Source organism: Ascaphus truei, chromosome 7 (genome assembly GCF_040206685.1).
Source record: "Ascaphus truei isolate aAscTru1 chromosome 7, aAscTru1.hap1, whole genome shotgun sequence".
Classification (NCBI taxonomy): Eukaryota; Metazoa; Chordata; class Amphibia; order Anura; family Ascaphidae; genus Ascaphus; species Ascaphus truei.
This window is the reverse complement of record NC_134489.1, coordinates 51893503-51911790: the sequence shown is the minus strand read 5'-3', so window position 1 is coordinate 51911790 and position 18288 is coordinate 51893503. Positions and strand designations below refer to the sequence as shown.

At 40.8% G+C, this 18288-nt stretch overlaps 1 protein-coding gene across 1 annotated transcript in view; it reads right to left on the bottom strand.

Annotated features, from left to right (window-relative positions):
* Positions 1-6003: 6003 nt before the first annotated feature.
* The window catches only part of HIBCH (3-hydroxyisobutyryl-CoA hydrolase), a 99015-nt gene continuing 86730 nt past the window's right edge, over positions 6004-18288 (bottom strand). The window contains exons 12-14 of the mRNA XM_075608371.1: positions 10281-10400; positions 8772-8805; positions 6004-6584 (exon numbers count right to left, since the gene is read on the bottom strand). Of these exons, the coding sequence (XP_075464486.1) occupies positions 6469-6584; positions 8772-8805; positions 10281-10400 (270 nt within the window). The 3' untranslated portion in view covers positions 6004-6468. The remainder of the gene's footprint in view (positions 6585-8771; positions 8806-10280; positions 10401-18288) is intronic.

Below are 18288 nucleotides of genomic sequence, written 5' to 3'. Positions count from 1 at the left end.
GATGTTCCTGATTAACAACACTCTCGTGTGCAAGTGTGGAGTTATTGCACAGAGAGAAGCACCACAGAGGAGTTCCTCATCAGACTCATCCCCAAGCGGACGCCGGGATCCTGATGAGGTGGAGGCGCTGCACTGGATCTAGGTAGGACTCAAGCACACTACCTCAGCTGCCTGTCTGGGTTGGCAAATCCCCACACACCATCATGTGGGAGACTCAGGAGTCCTGTAGCCGACAGGTGCACCACCAGACATCACACTGTAATGGGGACTGGTTAGACCACAGGGGCCAATATGAGATTGGGTGGGTCAGGCCGGTTCAGAAACACCGTTACATAGGTACAGTACCATTCCAGCTAAATGGTGTGACATCGTACAATGTTTACATCTAGGACTTTAGTGTGCACACCATGGAAGAGTAGAGGTAAGGGAGTGTACAGGGATCTTTTAAATGTTTTAGACGGTATCAATATAGTGCACAAAGGAAGCATAACTGGGATAAAACCAGTATAAACAACACCATACTTATCAAATTAAAGGAATCATCATTTATTTTTTAAGTAAATACAGGCTTCCACTTAAGAGGGCATCGCAATAGTTTACAGTCCGTTTCGGAACTATATGTAACAAACACGAACCGGCGCCTCAAAAAATGTCCAATAAATGTCCAAATATGATGATAGATGGTATTGGGAACCTTGTTAGGAAGTCCAATCTGGCACACCCGGATTGGCTTGATGGATCCACAGAGAAGTGTCTCAGTACATGCGGGATTAAACAGAAGAAAAAAAATCATAGTGTATACTGCTACAAAAGGACAAACAAAACAAAGGAACAAACAATACAATACTAACACACCAAAATGTGACAAACAGACAATACACCAAAAAAAAAAAAAAAAAAAAACACACTACAAAGAGAAATAGATAACAAAAAACAAATAAAACGATTGAAAAACAGTTAAGCTAATTTATTTCAAAAATTAAAAGACAATAAAGTTCTACAAATAGAGTAGCGTGGTGCTGCTGGTCTAGTGGTAAAAACCAGAATGCCGTCTACACGCTCCGTGAACCGAGCTCTGGTACAGGAGCAGACGCCGGGGGAAAGTACCACTTGATGCTGCTTGGAAATTTATCACTGTGCCTAGAACGCTGCACACGCGTCTCTTGCGATTAGTCTTAACCTCAACTCTGAGGGTCAGAGTGTGAGGGCTTTTTTGAGGCGCCGGTTCGTATTTGTTACATGTTGTTGTGTTCTGATCTTGATCTGTCAGTTTGACATCAGGCAGCATATGTATGAGTTTCCCTACACTTTTGATTTTATTTAACCACTTGCGGACACATCACTTATTGTTTTACAGCGAAAGCGCTTCCAGCACCTCCTTTATTGTAGTGCGGTTTCAGAACCATAATGTAATACAATTATTTTACACGACAGGCAAAGCCAGAATTATTATTCTTGTTATTTATTTATAACGTGCCAACATGTGCCATAGTGCTGTACAATAGGGTTGGAGAAGTAAAACAAATATAACAAACGTAAACTTACATTGTTACAGTCTGTAAGGAGGGCTCTGCCCCAAGATGCTTACACTCTAGGAGGAAGGGTAAGGGGAAACATAAGCACAGGGGGTACACTAAATGGACAGAGGTTATAAATTCAGTTTACAGACATTTCATGGTCAGTTAGATAATAAATGATTATGGGAATTGTAACAGAGCATCTCTAACATCAGCAAACAGGTGACACCCTTTGGAGAGACTCGTGGTCTCATAGAAATCTGATGCATTTATTTAGTATATAATCACCTATGAATTAAACAATGCTTGCGTGAAACAAGGGAACCCTGTAGAGAAAAGAAAAGGTCACATTCTAGTAGCGTGATTTTGTAGCAAGAAGAGTAATATGCAGTCTGGGTGTGCCAAATGGCCTTTATAAGTAATTAATTTTTATATATGTCTCTTCTGTCTCCTGATAACTAATTTTTACAGCTCACTTTTCCCTCCAGTTAATCTCTTATCATACTGTAACAGTTGTTTCAGGAAATGGGAACAGAGACAGAGGCAATACATATAATTAACTGTTTCCAATATTTTATGTGTACATAACAAGGCTTTAATAACACCAACGTTTTTCGTGACAGTATAAAGCCCGTTACTCAAACGTCACCAGACACCAAGTTATCATTTTCATTGTGTTATTATATACATCTTAGGGATACTTAGATTATGTTAGGCTGAGGACGCGCTGTACGCGTCCGCACGGCCGCCTTCTTGCTGGCGGCGCGTGCAAGTCACTGCACCACGATCTGCGGTCTGTAGCTGACTTTGTTTGGCCCGGGGGGGGCGTGGGCAAAACGGGTCGGGGGGACACAGCCATTGAACCCGGTGAGGGGTGGAGGAGATTAAGGGTGAAGACGCAGAGGTTGTGGGTCCACAGGAGGGGGGGTTGTGGGTCCAGGAGGAGAGGGATAGATTGCACACACAGGTACACTTCCCTCCCGTAGCTCCCCTCCTTATTGGCTGACTCGTGCACCACGTGACGCGTCTGCGCTTCTGATCACCAGAAGCTTGCAGCACCGACCGGCTGACGCGTCACAGCACGCAGTCAGCCACGTCGGAAGGAGCCAGCGGGGACCTCCAGACTGGAGAAAAGGGGCTGGTGGGCCGCGTGCTCCGCCGACCGCAGCGGATCCTTAGCCTTAGGCTAGGTCCCCGTGGCTGACGGCGGCCCGCGCGATGGCGTGCGCGCCTCTCACCAGTCCCTCTCCTCCTTTCTACCTGGCCCCGTTGTCTGCTTGCTTGTTGTCCCACTTCGCGCTGTGGCGTGTCAGCCAGCAGGGGATGCAACAAGATTGTATTCCCGTGCTGCGACGCGTCACATGGTGCGCTATGAGCCAATCAAGAGGGGAGATCGCCAGAGCCTAAATCCCTTCCAAATTGCAATTGCCTCCACAGCTATTTGCGCTTTCCACCTGGTAGAGCCTCATGTTACACACAGATAAAGGAAAATAAGTGGGAGCGCTGGAGAGGACTTGGCTGGGAAAGTATGCACTTTGATCCCTTTCATGACCGCTTTCACAGCATTAGGAGCACAAGCCTCAAGGGTTTCTCTTCCATAACATTTAAGTGGAGAGGAATCAGGATTGCAAAGGAAATTCTCTCACTCTCCCTCTTTGCATTCAAACGCATAATTACATCCACACACCAGCTTAACAGCAAATATATCAGGTACTTACCAAGCTCTGGGCTAAAAAGCCAGGGTAAAAAGTGTGGTTAAAAACAGTAATGATGTGAGCAAAGAAACAAAATCCCATTTAAAGCGTTATTATTTAGTTCATGGCCGCGTTTAGGCCACACCCTCCGATAGCTACTAACAGACTGCAGATTGAGGTTGTCGGTTGTGCACGCGCCGCCAGAACACCAGGCGCGCGTGCAGCAGCCTCCAGCCGGACCTTAGGCCTCGACCCCAATGCTTGTGCTGCGGCATGAAGAAGATACGGCCCCCCATGGGGCCGGTCCCAGTCAGTGCCTGCAGAAAGCGCGATGCGCGACCACCTTTCCCCAAAGACAAGACTTTTGTCTTTTGGTGCGGCGGCCAAGCGATGGCTACATCACGACGGCGGTTCAGCCAATGAGGGCAAACCAGCCATGTGATGTCATGGCCACGACACTCCCTACCCCCCATCGCGTTCTCTTGCTCTTCTCTGGACGCGCGACCCAGACCACAGATCGCGGCTGAAACTGGTGCTCGCGCCGCCAGGCGCTCCGACACACGCGTGAACACAGTGGCTGGGGCTGTAGCCTAAAGGTAACACATTTTAAACCCTTTGTTTTTTTAAATGGTGCTACCAATGTTATTAAGGCCAGCTTAAAACTTTAAACAAATTGATAGATGACCTTCAGCATGTTAAGTATTAAAGATTTGCTGCTTCAAAACTAGTGCACAAAACAGCACCTTTTGCACCAGTTTCTAATCAATTTAGCACTGAAAGACTTCAACAAACCTCTGAGATAAATGGTAAGAGTTTTGGAAGTTTGCATTATGTCAAAACGATCACTTGATTCAATATTAGAGAGTGTCTGGCTGGCAAATTTTAGCCCGAGGGGCAAGTTCAACCAACCGTGCCTCACACATGCCCATATTTACCAACCGGTGTCTTATGACATAGCACAGCATAGCATATATGACCAATTTTTTGAAGACGCAAATAATCCTTACAGATTATTTTACTGGACTAAAACTTTTAAGCACAAGCTTTCAGGAACTAATGTTTTAACATAAAACAATTGTAAGCACCTTTACTTCCTTTTCAATTTGCTGTTCAAAATAAATGGAACAGAACTAAAAAGTCGAAAACGATGTCTACGTTGGCCAGCAAATATCAATGGAGGGGAAACTTTTACATTAAATCAACAGGGAATGGAGCGCACTTGGAAGAAACAAGACAATCTTTCAAGGGAACTTTCCACTGTGTTTGACCAATGTGTTGTGTCTGTGCTCACATACAGTACAAATGTAAAACGCGAAGATATGTCAGAAGTTTTAGACAATTCTTAAAAAGTACGGAGAGAAAATGAACGAAGAAAGGGTTTGGAATAGGGTTGCGCAATGTTATTGTGATATTACTAACTGTACGCCAATGGGGGAGATTAGATTTATTGCAATACCACCATGGTTCTAGAGGTGAGGGAGGGGAGATTGGACCTTGCCGTCCAGAACTGCCGTCTCAGACACCCTCATCTTGCCTGGCCCAGACAGCATGAGAGCGTGAGGGCAGGAATGCAGCATGACCGGGGTCATCAAACCCCTCCTTTTTAGCACTTAACCCCTTCTTCCCTGCGGGACTTAACCCAAGACCCTTCCCCCCCCCCCCTCCCAAATTTCTCCCCTTTCTCCCCAACTCCTCCACCCCTTGCTCCTCTGACCCTTTATTAACCCTTTCACTACCAACGAGGCATTGTAGGGAAATGTGATGCAAATACCTCCTGTAAGAAAAGGGTTAATACTGTCATTTACAAAGCATTTCTAGGTCTGCACTTCACCTTTTCTCACCTTCGCTGCTTCCATCACTCCCTCACCATTGGATACTCCCTTCATTTAAATACATATTTCATATATAAAATGTTAAAAATACATAAAACCTTTTATGTATTTAAAATGTTATCAAATGTTTTTGGAATGGAGGGAATATCTATGGGTGAGTGATGGGATGAGGGGTGGATAGATGACAGGGATGTTAGGGTGATGAGAGTAGTGCAGGTGAGAAAGGTGATGTGCAGACATGGAAAGGGTTTGGGAATGAAGGGCCCTTTGCTCTAGTAAATCTAAAGAAAATGCATTTCTTTTCAACACGATTTAGACTTACTAGAACATTGTGGGACTTTAAAAAAAAACATCAGAAATGTATCGCGATATGTCGTTATTGTGATACATTTATTGATATCGTTATTGTGGGATTGTTTCTGTTATCGCCTAATCCTAGTTTGGAAGCAAACAAAAAAGTCTGACATCACATGGGTGAAGAAATTCAAATGGCAATAAGTGAGACATATCGCAAGCAGAAAAGAGCATTGTTGGACAAATATTGTACTCAGCAGATTCCTGGCAGGGACATAAAAAAGACAAGAAGACTACAAAAAGAAAGATGGGAGGATGACATCTGAAAATGTGTTGCAACCGCTCTACCTTCAAGATCATTGGGGAGGCCTTCATCCAGCAGTGTTTTTACATACACAAATGTGTCCACCAAGAAACAAAAGATAGAAACATTTACTTACAGTACATATATTATACTGGTTATATAGATGTGGGTATATGCTACAGTATATATGGGTACATGGGCTAGCCTTTCAATGTACAACAAGAGAATACACTAGTTCAAATTGGGACAGGCAAATGGCGTTGCCTGTTGACAAGCGTTGACAAAATGTGAAATTGTAGATCATTGCTTAAGTGTTCAGCATGGGTTAGCAAAATACATGAAATAAAATAAACAAATAAAACTGAATTTAAATATTTTTATTGGGACTTTAAGTATACAGTCATATGTTAATAGTAGTACTGTATTTTAACTTTCGGTGTTTCGACAGTATTCTAAAAATAGTGGGTTCTGGCTTCTAACAATCCTATCAAACGCCATCATCACATAAAAGGGAGATGTGAACCCTCTTCATTTATAGAAATTAGGCATTCTAAAAAGAAAGGCAAAATGTGTTTGAAACATGGTGGGTCAGTTTGCAATTTCTTTTCAGTGAATTCAGGGCAACAGTATGTGCCAATCAGAGGGCTGCATTTCTAAAAGTTCTGGGTATGTCACACTTATGCAAAATAATAAGAATAGGAGGACTGAGTCCCGATAGGACCATCACCATCTGATAGATCACAGCATGAAGAGTGCCCATCTCACGAGTTAAACCCAGTGCTGTAACCAAAGATGATGTGCACGAGAGAGGTCGTTGTCTAATTAAATTACAACTTGAGGTCACTGCTTCCAAGGGACTTGAAACAATTGTCCAGATAGTCATCTGTTACTTCTTCTAATCGCTCCGGCTTCCACTTTGGACTCTGGTCACGGTCAATAAGCACTGTCAGATTAAAAGTAACACATAATTCATACAAAAATCCTTTGACTTTACATTATGTGATGAAAAAAATTATAATTTGAAGCATAGACTAGTAGTTTTCAAGACTATTGCCGCAATCCTGCCAGACCATATTTTTTTAGATAACATGCATAAAAGAAATATATATATATATATATATATATATATATATATACAGCTGAACCCCGTAATAACATGGTGCTTGGGGTACACATAATGAGACCGCATTATAACCGGGATCGTGAAATGGCCTCTGCGCTCGAAAGTCAAATTGAAAGCCGCGCACGTGGACACAGCCTGATAAAGCAGGGAGAGGAGAGAGCTGCAGAGAGGAGAGAGCTGCAGATGCCGGGTAAGTTAATAAAGCATTGAATGTTATTTTTTTTTTTTTAAACCCTGGAGATGTTTATAAATCGGGATAAATCGCGTTGTAGCGGATCGCGCTATAACGGGGTTGAGCTGTATATATTTGTGGGGGAACTCAGAGTAAATGTGTTCCAGCACCATTTCTTTTGAGTTATGGCACATTTGTTTTTGGGATCAAGTAGAAACTCCATACAGGAATTATTCACTGGTATGTATGTATAGCAACTATCATAAAAGAGCAACTGTACGAATAATAATAAAATATAAAAATATTTAACCCAAACCATATTGGAAAAATGAAACATCCTATTACAGTATGTCTCATAAGGGGGGGAATTCCTTCCTGACTCCAATAACAGATATAGATATAGAAAAAGGAAAAAAAGAAGAGAGCGCACAACCACTCATAGTGTAGTAATATAAACATATAATTGGCAGTATTCTTCCTGGTCTTGATATAGATATATATTTACATTTCACCCAAACCAAATTGGAAAAAGAAGACGTGGCACTGCAATGATGGTCGTCAAAATTATTGTATTGGAACAACCATAAACCTGTTTATGCTCGTGCCAATACAATAATTTTATCTACCATCATTGCAGTGCCACGTCTTCTTTTTCCAATTTGGTTTGGGTCAAATGTAAATATATCTATATCTGTTACTGGAGTTACGAAGGAATTTCCACCCTTATGAGACATACTGTAATAGGATATTTCACTGGGATTTTTGTTTTCCTTCCCCTGGATCAATATACTGTACCTACAAATATACCCAAATAAGTAAACATGGGAAGGATGTTTATCCAGGGAGTAATCCACCAATTCTTGGAGTCAGGAAGGAATTTATTTTTCCCCTTATGAAATATCATTGGATGATATTTCACTGGTGTTTTTTGTATGCATTCCTCTGGATCAATAAGTAAGTAGTGATATACTGTACTGTAGGAGAAAGTATCTGTTCTCTAAATTTAGCATAGGTTGAACTTGATGAGCGCATGTCTTTTTTCAACCTCATCTACTATGTAACTATGTATGTAACCTGTAGGATGAGTATCTCCGCCATCTAAGGCTACGCTTATAGTGCCGGCGATGGTGACGTCAGGCTGCGGTCGCTGGAAAAATAAAATTGAGATGACTGCCATCGCTCCGTCGCGCAGCACTTACTAGAAGCGCACGCAACGGCGGCAATGCATTTGTTTTGATGTGACGTTGCATCGCTGTCGCCGTCACTATAAGCGCAGCCTAACACACACACACACACACTCAAAAAGGGTCAAACACATTATAGGTCTGTTTGAATACCTTGTAATGTGTTGCTAATTTCTTCAGCACTTTAGCGGTTAGATATTTTGTTTCTTTTGACATTCAGATCTTCTTTAATGGTTCTACCTATGTGTCCATGTAAAAGCTAATAAATCATTCAAGTGGCAGAAATCTACATTGGACATAGATACTAATCCCTCAAAAGAAGATCGAGTATTAGTAGTGATAACTAATTGCATAAACATTGATTAAATGTTAAGAGCAAACTGAATTAATCCATTACCGTTTTTCTAACTGCTACTCAATGCTTACAGTAATGGAATTATTGCTCTATTGTGTCACAACAATTTGTCTTGCAGAAATCTTTACTTTGGCTCTATCTACTGTACCTGATTAATGGTTTGAACCCCAATGGAATGTCCTGGGATTGTACCCACCATTGTGCCGAGGGACCCTGTCCTATTGACAGTGTTTCACTTTTAAAATACTAGTATTGGTTCTCACAAAGCCTAAATGTAATCACATTTGTTCCCTTACCTGCCCTTACACCTTCATAAAAATCATGTCCTCTCTGCAAGAATAAAAAAACCAAAGTTAGGATTGCTATGCAAAAAAACAACAACAACAACAACACTGGATTTCTGTAAAGCACAGCATTACAAAAAACAAGATGCTCCAGCTCCTTTAGCATCTTACACCAGTTGCTTCTCCCCTTGTGCCTCAGGAGTCTTGTGGGATCGCTCCTCTGCTCTCGCTATACACTCTTTCTGGATGACCTCAACCTTCCCCTCAAATCTACCTCTTTGACTCCCCTTTAAAAAGGTGTGGTTCTGCCACCTCAAGTGTTTTTTCCCCCTTCTAGGTGGAAAGCATGGGGTCTCCGAAGCTGAAATATGTTAATTTCAGCTTTGGGGACCCCTTGCTTCCTGAGATACTTGCCTCCGAAGGTGCCCCAGGAAGCATCCCCAGCTGGGTAAAAATATGGAGCTTTAAATCTCCCGCGGCTCAAGAACCAATATGAAGCAGCAAAGTCATCCGTCAGGACTTTCTATTGGCTCGTGTACCGCTAAAGATTTAAGAATCATGGAGCAGGGGCAGCACCCACGGAAGCAGGTATCTTGGAAAGCAGGGGTCCTGTGGATCGGAAATTAACATGCTTCAGCTTCATACCGATTACAAATACAAATCCTGTTTTAGGATCTTGATAATACTGTAATGGACCACCGTGAAAGTTCCCCACAAATTTGAGCGTAGAGAGTTTTTGAAACCTCACTTGTCTCTTTATGTGTACAACCAGTGTGTTGCAGTAGAGCAGGGGTGGCCAATGTCAGTCCTCAAGGGCCACCAACGGGTCAGGTTTTCAGGATATCCCTGCTTCAGCACAGATGGCTCAATCATAGACTGAGCCACCTGTGCTGAAGCAGGGATATCCTGAAAACCTGACCGGTTGGTGGCCCTTGAGGACTTTGAGTTGGCCATACCTGCAGTACAGACTTTACGAAGCATCACAACCTACAACCCATCTATACAATACTGTTCCAAATATGGCTACTAGTACTGAGAACCACTGTACTACAGTACTTCAAATTGTGGTCCCTGGTCAACAATGATTTTAGTGGTTGTCCCTGAAACCTTCCAAAAATTGTGTCAGGCAGCCCTCTCCTGCAGCCTGCATATTTTCTAGCACTACTAAAGACTTATTTTTAGCTATAGTATTGTTTAAAACGCACTGTATGTTATATGGCAATACAAAATATATTGATGAACAGAGCTAAGGATGGTGGTCCTCCACATTGTTATTAGCATTGAAGTGACCCCTGATCAGGAAAAGGCTTGAGAACCTATGAACTAGTAGATATAAAAATGAAGATGATATATAGACAATAGAGCATTGGGCATGTGGAAAAATATTGATATACAGAATTAAAATTGCAGTATATTCCATTTAAAAGGGATTTACATTTTCCCAGTTAAACTATGAAGCTTTAAATACAACACACCTGGCATACCAAGTCAATGCTTTAAGTCAAACCAACACAATCTTACCATGCAAGCCTGGCTCAGTCTGTATTCCATAGTTAATACCTCTTGTAATGTCATTGAGGAACCTTCATTGAGCTGCCTAAAGGTAATTTTTAATGATGTTGGAGACATTTTTGTAAGTGCCTGTTAAGGAGAACAGAAGACAAAAAAATAAGATGCTAAATTCATCTGCAAACAGATATACAAAATGAGGTGGGTGCTCCAGACAAACAAAATATACCTGGGTTTAACATAAAAAATGCCAAAAGTAGCATATATTTTACTACTTGCAGAACGCATACAGCCAAATAGAGGTTTCTAAGACTTTAACTAGGGCAAGCCATATAACTTGTACAGTATGGCATACACGTTTGGACTTCTGGTATCTTTTTTTAAACGTCAGTTAGCATGCAGAATTTTAGTCTTGTAATCTGAAATGGAGTTAATCTAGGACCAAATTTTAGTTGCCATTTATTTTTCTCAAATGTATTCGTCTATTCACAGTCAACAATTAACAGGCTTGTTTTTACCAAGGCTCCGGAAGAGAATTTCAACATTTGACCTCCACATCCAAATGCAAAGGACAAAGGTTGAATAATGATGTGTTTGTTATGATGGCCTTGCACTGTTATACATACACTTTCTCTCTTGGCTGGCATTGTCCCCTATTTTTCCTTTACAAACAGCCCTGTTATGCTACAGCTGCCAGATACAGGCCTGTTGCCCTGAAAGAGTAGAACCCATCTGTCACGAACAGCACACCTGTGATCATGTGACTTGTATATGCGACAAGGGTTAATACATCCAGCCGACTCACTCATCTCCCTGCAGGGTCCCTAAAATTAGTAACATCGCCCCCTAAGCCACACTACACTTCAATTTGCTGCCACCACGAAAAACTGTTTCAAGTATTACTTGCAGAGTTCTTGGCCTCTGTTTACCAATAAAAAAATATGTAATTAACACAAAACCCAATGTACTGTATCAAGACGTGTCCTAAAATGTGGTTACATTGCTTCAAAAAGATTCATTTAGAACTCACAGACAGTACTTAAAGCAACTTACATTAGAGATTTAATATACAAAATAGTAGCTTTGTTACAGAGAAAAAAAGATAACATACAATATAGTAAATGCAGAGTTTTAAGAAATAAACAGGGATGTACATTAAACAGAAAGACTAACATACATTACTGCATAACAATATCAGGTCCATTCAAAGAGGGTTTGAAATACAAAAATCAGAGAATCCACGTGTTTGGAATAAAACACCGCTGTATATAGAATTATAGTTTCAGAATACAAAGGAAGGGCTTTTATCCTAACTTTGCCTCTGTCACAAAGATGAGCTCCACCTTTTGTGGGGTTGTCATTAACTCCTCCTCATCCATGTCCTGTGATACGACGGCAACATTTAAAAAAAATTTTATTATTGAAAATGCCTCACAGTATGTAACATGTCTTATAACGCTTTCCCCGTATTTCCTAGAATGATGCCACCTTCACCGCTGCATTTGTAGAATTAAAATACATGTGTGGACACCCATCTTGATAGGGGTAACTTTAATCTTTGAGGGTGAAATATGTATCTGGTATGTAACAGACCAACCGGTCATATTTGGTATTAATTTAAACAGCTGAATTCACTTTTCAAATATCTATTTCACATTCTTGTGAACGGTGTCCTATGCCCAATATTTCATATTTAGTAAATGTGTAAGGGCCTGGGCATTTTGTCTTGGTACCCACCCTCATGCTGTTTCCAGCGCATATTGGAATCCCCTTAAAGTCCCTTCAAAATGTCCTGGTTAAAACCATAGACACACAACCCTTGTTGACAGTGGAAGTAAACCCCACAATCCCATACCAGGTCACACTATGATAACCCCCCTTTTAGACATGCGCACAGAAAACAGGCCGGGTCATTATGGCCTGAGCCCAATATAACAAAAACACGTATTAAGATGCAACTTCTAATGCAAATTAACCTTTTGTGCGTTGGAAAGAATATTGAATAATAGTTATCACATCATCCGTGTATTTATTTTAGACTAAATTAAAAAAGGGTGTCCCAGAACAGGACTGAACTGGTACTACCCCAGATATATCCCTTCAATTTCTTGGCATCTTCGCTTAATATTAAAGGTTACAAGCAAGTCAATGAATGAGAAGGATGAGCAATGTAACGGTCCAACTCTCATTTTTGCCTAAGGGGGAGAGCCCCCCCACCAAATCATATTGCAGTTTTTTTAGTCAATTGGGGCTATACACTAATGTTTGTGACCAAAAGTCGGGTAAAATTCCATGCAAAATAATTGTTCTAGATTTATCAAATACAAACCCCCCAATTGCTTTCAATGAGATTAATTTTCTTTAACAAACATGGTGCACGTTTTACAACTGGAAAACTCTGATAGATACCAAATGTGTCAAGGCACTTTGCTCCAATTTTTGCTCCGTGGCACCAGTTTGCGATTGGGGAGTGTTAATATGAAATGTTACAGAGTACATATATTGTAAGGGGATGAACCGAATTCTGTGGCGATCATACAATATTTTTTTCAATTTAATTTGCCAGGTGTGCGAACACTGGAGGTTTCATATTACCTCATGCAGGTCTCTTCCTCAATCTGACAGTCTCTTTTTCCTGGGTTCCCATGTTTTCAAAATTAGAGGTCTCTTTCTCAACCAGAGGTCACATATTTCTTCAATCATGGGTATCTCCTTCAAATGGGGGTCTTGCATTTAGCCTAGTGGTCACTTGTTCTAGGGAGCTCATACTTCCCCAGCCGATGCACTCGTTTCAGATACAAGGGTCTGCTGTTCAGGTCACTACAAATTGTTTGGGACTGCAGTCCCTCTTTGCAATGTATATCAAATTACAATAAAACTTAAGATGTTTTTACTAATGGAAATGAAATCTACCTCACAGAGAACACAGAAGTTGTTTCTGATTTTTTTTTTTAATTCTTTATTTATTATCCACATTTTTATAACAATGAACATACACTACGAAACAGTACATTACAGTACAATACAACACAACACACACAAAAAACATATTAGATTACACTTATCACACACTGACAGTTTAAATAATAAATAGAGACAATCATGAAAAAAAAATTCGATTAAAATAATATCTAAAACAAGTCAAGCCCGTGTTTAATAATCCCAATTGTCCTTTATTATTCCCATTTTGGCAGATGATTCCTTTCTCACATCTTTTTATGATATTCTATTACCAGTGAACTCTGACCATGGCCGCCAGAGAAGCTCAAATTTTAACCTTGTATCAGTGGTTATACACGAGAGTTGTTCCATCCTCATAACCTCCCATATTCTCGACTCCCATTGTCCCATGGTGGGCGCATCCAGCTTTTTCCAGTTGGCAGCGATAGTACATCTTGCTGCATTCGGCATATGTATTAATAGGGATTTCCTAATTATGTGCCCCTTCCCTGTTTAGCATTCAAATACTCGGATCTTTTGGGATTCTAATCTTGGTAATATTGAAAATCTGCTCCATTATCACATCCCAAAAACACTTTATTTTCTTACACTTCCACCAGATATGAAGCATTGTACCCACCTCCCCACACCCTCTCCAGCACTTATTAGACGTTCCTGGATAACATTCGTTCAGGTTTTGTGGTGTATAATACCACCTATACATTATTTTATATGCATTTTCTAAGATATTCGTTGACATTGAGGAAGAGCTGTCATTACTCCACATTTGTGTCCATTCGAGTGCAGAATATTCCTTACCCAACTCCTTTTCCCAAGCTAATACAAATCCTGGCTTAGATTCAGCTTTGATTTCCAATATTGTTCTGTAGATATACAATATATTCTGCCCCCCTGCACCCAACAATACCAGCACCCTTTCAAAAGAATTCAACATCCTCAACGTGTTTTTTTAATTTATTTTTGTGTGTTCATATAGTGAAAGATTTGCATATATTGCCATCTTTCCCCTTCTTTAAAATCAAACTGGTCTGGAAAATATTTAAAGCCTCTAATTTCTCCCATTTCCATCAGATCTCCTAGTCTAATTACACCCACTCGGCTCAACTTTTTAAATATTCTGGAGTCCAACCCTGAGGGAAAGTCGGGGTTCCCACATATTGGGGTGAGAGGGGATGGGAACGTACAAACCCTCTCATCCTTGGATATTTCATCCCATGCGCATAGAGCTGCACCGATACTAGGGTGTTCATAAAAGATCTTTAGGTCGATCTATCTTCCTGAGCCATGGCGTCTTATTTGCGTCTATATTTTTGCAGTAATTGTTTTCAATTTCCACCATAAATTTATTTTTAGTAAAGTGAAACCATTCAAAAAGAGCATTCACTTGTGTCGCAAGATAATACTTGTTGATATTCGGCAGATCAAGTCCACCTTGGGATTTATGCCTTTGCAGTGTTTTAATATTGGTTCTTGTTTTTTTAAATTCCCAAATAAATGTATTAATTTGACTTTGGAGCGTAGCAATGTACTGCATGGGGACTTTCACGGGGATAGTCTGGGACAGATACATAAGTCTCAGCAGTATTTTCATTTTAATACAGTTAACTCTACCTATCCACGTGATACTATTCTTATTCCATCTCTTTAAATCATTTTCTATTACTTTTGCTAATGGGGTGTAATTTGCCTGGAACAGATCCTCTACTCTTGGCTTATATTTGTACCCAAATATTTTATACTTCTATTCTTCTATTTGAAATGGAAATTTTCTTTTATTTGGGCCGACAATTCTGCTGACAGATTTATATTAAGAGCCTCTGTTTTTATTAGGTTCATTTTGAAATTAGATGCCAAGCTATATCTACCCAAAACACCCATTATATTTGGTGGCAAGACCAGTGGGTTAGTTATTATCAGAAGAATATCATCTGCATATAATGCGATCTTATGTTCTTTCTCACCTATTTTAACTCCTGTAATATATGGACAATTCTTTATTGATTCTGCTAACGGCTCCATTATTAGGGCGAAAATCAATGGGGACAACAGGCACCCCTGTCTCGTACCATTAAGTATTTTAAATGAGTTTGAGACCTGTCCATTTACCTTGACCTTTGCCGATGGGTTACTATATAGTGCCTTTACATACTGTCTAAACATGTCACGCTCCAGCATCTTAAACATAAAATTCCACTGCACTCTATCAAATGCCTTTTCTGCGTCTATAGACAGTATCATTGTTGGAGTCTGTTTTTTATTAACCTGATTCAATATATTTATAATTCGCCTAGTGTTATCTTTGGGATCTCTTTTTGGTATAAATCCGGTTTGATCCCTCTTTACCAGTTCCGGTAGATATTCATTAAGTCTATTTGCTAATAGTTTGGCGAGAATTTTGACGTTTACATTTATGAGTGATATTGGACGGTAACCTGCTCAGTTTAGTTTGTCCTTGCCTGGTTTGGGATAACTGTTATATGAGCTTCTGACATATACTGGGACAAGTTTCCCGTATCTCTCAAAGTGTTAAACATAAATTGAATATATACGATCAGGGGGTTAGCAACGATCTTATAATATGTATGCGGCAGACTATCAGGCCTCGGGCTTTTTCCATTGAGCAGGTCTTTTGTTACTTTTTCTATCTCATCCCACGTTATAATCGCATCCAGTTTAGCTCTCGCCTCGGGTGTAATTGTTTTAGTTTGAATATCCTTCATAAATATTTCTATAACTGCCTCTATATGCTCTATTTTCCTATTCTGCATAGCTTATACATTATATACCTTCCCGTAGAATAGCCTGAACTCCTCTTTAATAACTTTTGGGTCTTGTGACACTACTCCATCCTGTTTCCGAATTTTACTGATATTAAATTACCTCTGTTCCTGTTTTAACTGGTTGGCCAGCTACCTATCCATCTTATTACCTTTCTCATAATACTTATGTTTAAGCCAAATCAGAGACGTTTCTATTTTTTGAGTTGCTAACATATACATTATCCTATGGCTGTTATCAGTTCTGCTAGTATCTCCTTATCAGCTGCCCTCTTATGTTTTATTTCAAGGTCTTAGATTAGTTTGCCTAATTCTAGAATTTATTTTTCTCTTTCCTAGGAGAGGCTTGTTGAATAAACACTCCCCTTATAACACTTATGAGCCTCCCACAATATTGCCGGGGACATATTTCCTACATAATTTTCTGCGAAATAGTTTTAAAGAGCATCCTCATTTACTAATATCACATTATTATTTTTCAGTAAAGACTCCTTCAGTCTCCATTTCCACTCACCTTTCTGCATAAGACCCACCTCCAAGTCAATTTCCAAAATTACTGGACCGTAATCTGACCACGTAATATTGCCAATATTAACTTTCCTTATTTTACTGGCGTTAGTTTGATCTATAAAAAAATAATCTATCCTGGAATAGCTATCATGTGGGTGTGAGTAATATGTATAATCCTTCCCTGACGGATTTAATGTAGAGAAAAAGTAGAAACAGTAGCGCACTGCCAGGCAGTCAGGTGGTTAAAAAATATATGTATTTATTGATCAAAATAACATCACTCACAGGAGTAGTGCCGCCCTCCTACGCGTTTCGGACCTGCGGTCCTTTAACAAGGAGTATAATACAGTAGTGCTCTAGACCCTCCTTATATATCCAGTGTAAACCTAAACACAATCAAAATTTCACGTCACAACCGGCCCCTCGTATGACGCGACTGTGGGGTTACCCGCGACTGTGGGGTTACCCGCGTCTGCGCGCGTACCGCAAGTGTGCGCGTGCATGCCCGCACGTACTCCCATCGCGTCAGAGTACGCCCCCTCATAGTGGCAATGGGCAATGGACTCTGACGCGATGGGAGTGCGGGCGTGCACACACTTGCAGCTGTTTTGCTGCCTCAGGACCTGGATGGCTTGCCATCATTGACACAACCATCAATTCTGCATTGTATTCTAGAGAAGATTCTAGAGGAGAATGTCAGGCCATTTGTCCGTGAGCTGAAGCGAAGGTGGGTCATGCAGCAAGATATTTATTCTAAACATACCAGCATATCTACAAAAGAATGGCTGCAGAAGAAATTTCACATTCCAGAATGGCCTAGTCCAGGGGTCTGCAACCTCTCAAGGGAGAAGAACCATTTTATAAATGTCTTTCTCCAAAATATTCCGAGAGCCACAACACATGCATGAATATTACACCCCCCCCCCCCAAACACATACTGTACACACACTAATAGGTAAATACTGTATAAGCATTAACATACAACAACATATGTGGGGGAATAAAATGCGAGAGGGAGAGAGGGAGAGAGGCAGCAGCTGGGGATCGGCAACCTGCAGAGAGCCGCAAGTAGGTGTGGAAAGAGCCGCAGGTTGCCTACCCCTCGCCTAGTCAAAGTCCAGACCTAAACCCCATTCAAATGTTGTGACAGGAACTGAAGGGAGCTGGAAGCCCTCAAATGTCACAGAGTTGAAGCAGTTCTGTAAGGAGGAATGGGCGAAAATTCCTCACAACAGATGCGAGAGACTGACCAGCAGTTACAGGAAATGCTTAGTTGAAGTCATTGCTGCTCAACGAGGTGCCACCAGGTACTGAATCTAAAGGTTCAAATACCTGTTCACGTGTGGATATTGAATGTTGAATCCTTTGTGGATAAATAAATGTTGAAAAAGTATCAAGGTTTTGTGTAATTTATTTGATCAGGTTATCTTGATCTATTAATAGGACTTAGATTAAGATCTAATAACATTTTAGGTTTGAAATATGTGAAAATCCTAATGGGTTCACAAACTTTTCCCACCACTATACCTCTGTACGAGGTGCCGGAATCTCGGTGGCGTTTTAATGTCCCGGTCACGCCAATAGGAAGCCGAAAGTGATGACGTCACAGCACCCTATTAGCCCACCTGCCGTGGGACATTTAAAGCTGCCATTTCGTTAGGCACATAAGCTCCCTTGCTCCAGTGCTACCGGCACCATACTGAGGTATCTCTGGAAGCAAAGGGTCCCCGGAGCTGGTTCCCAAGATACCAGTATAGCCGAGTGGTGTGGGG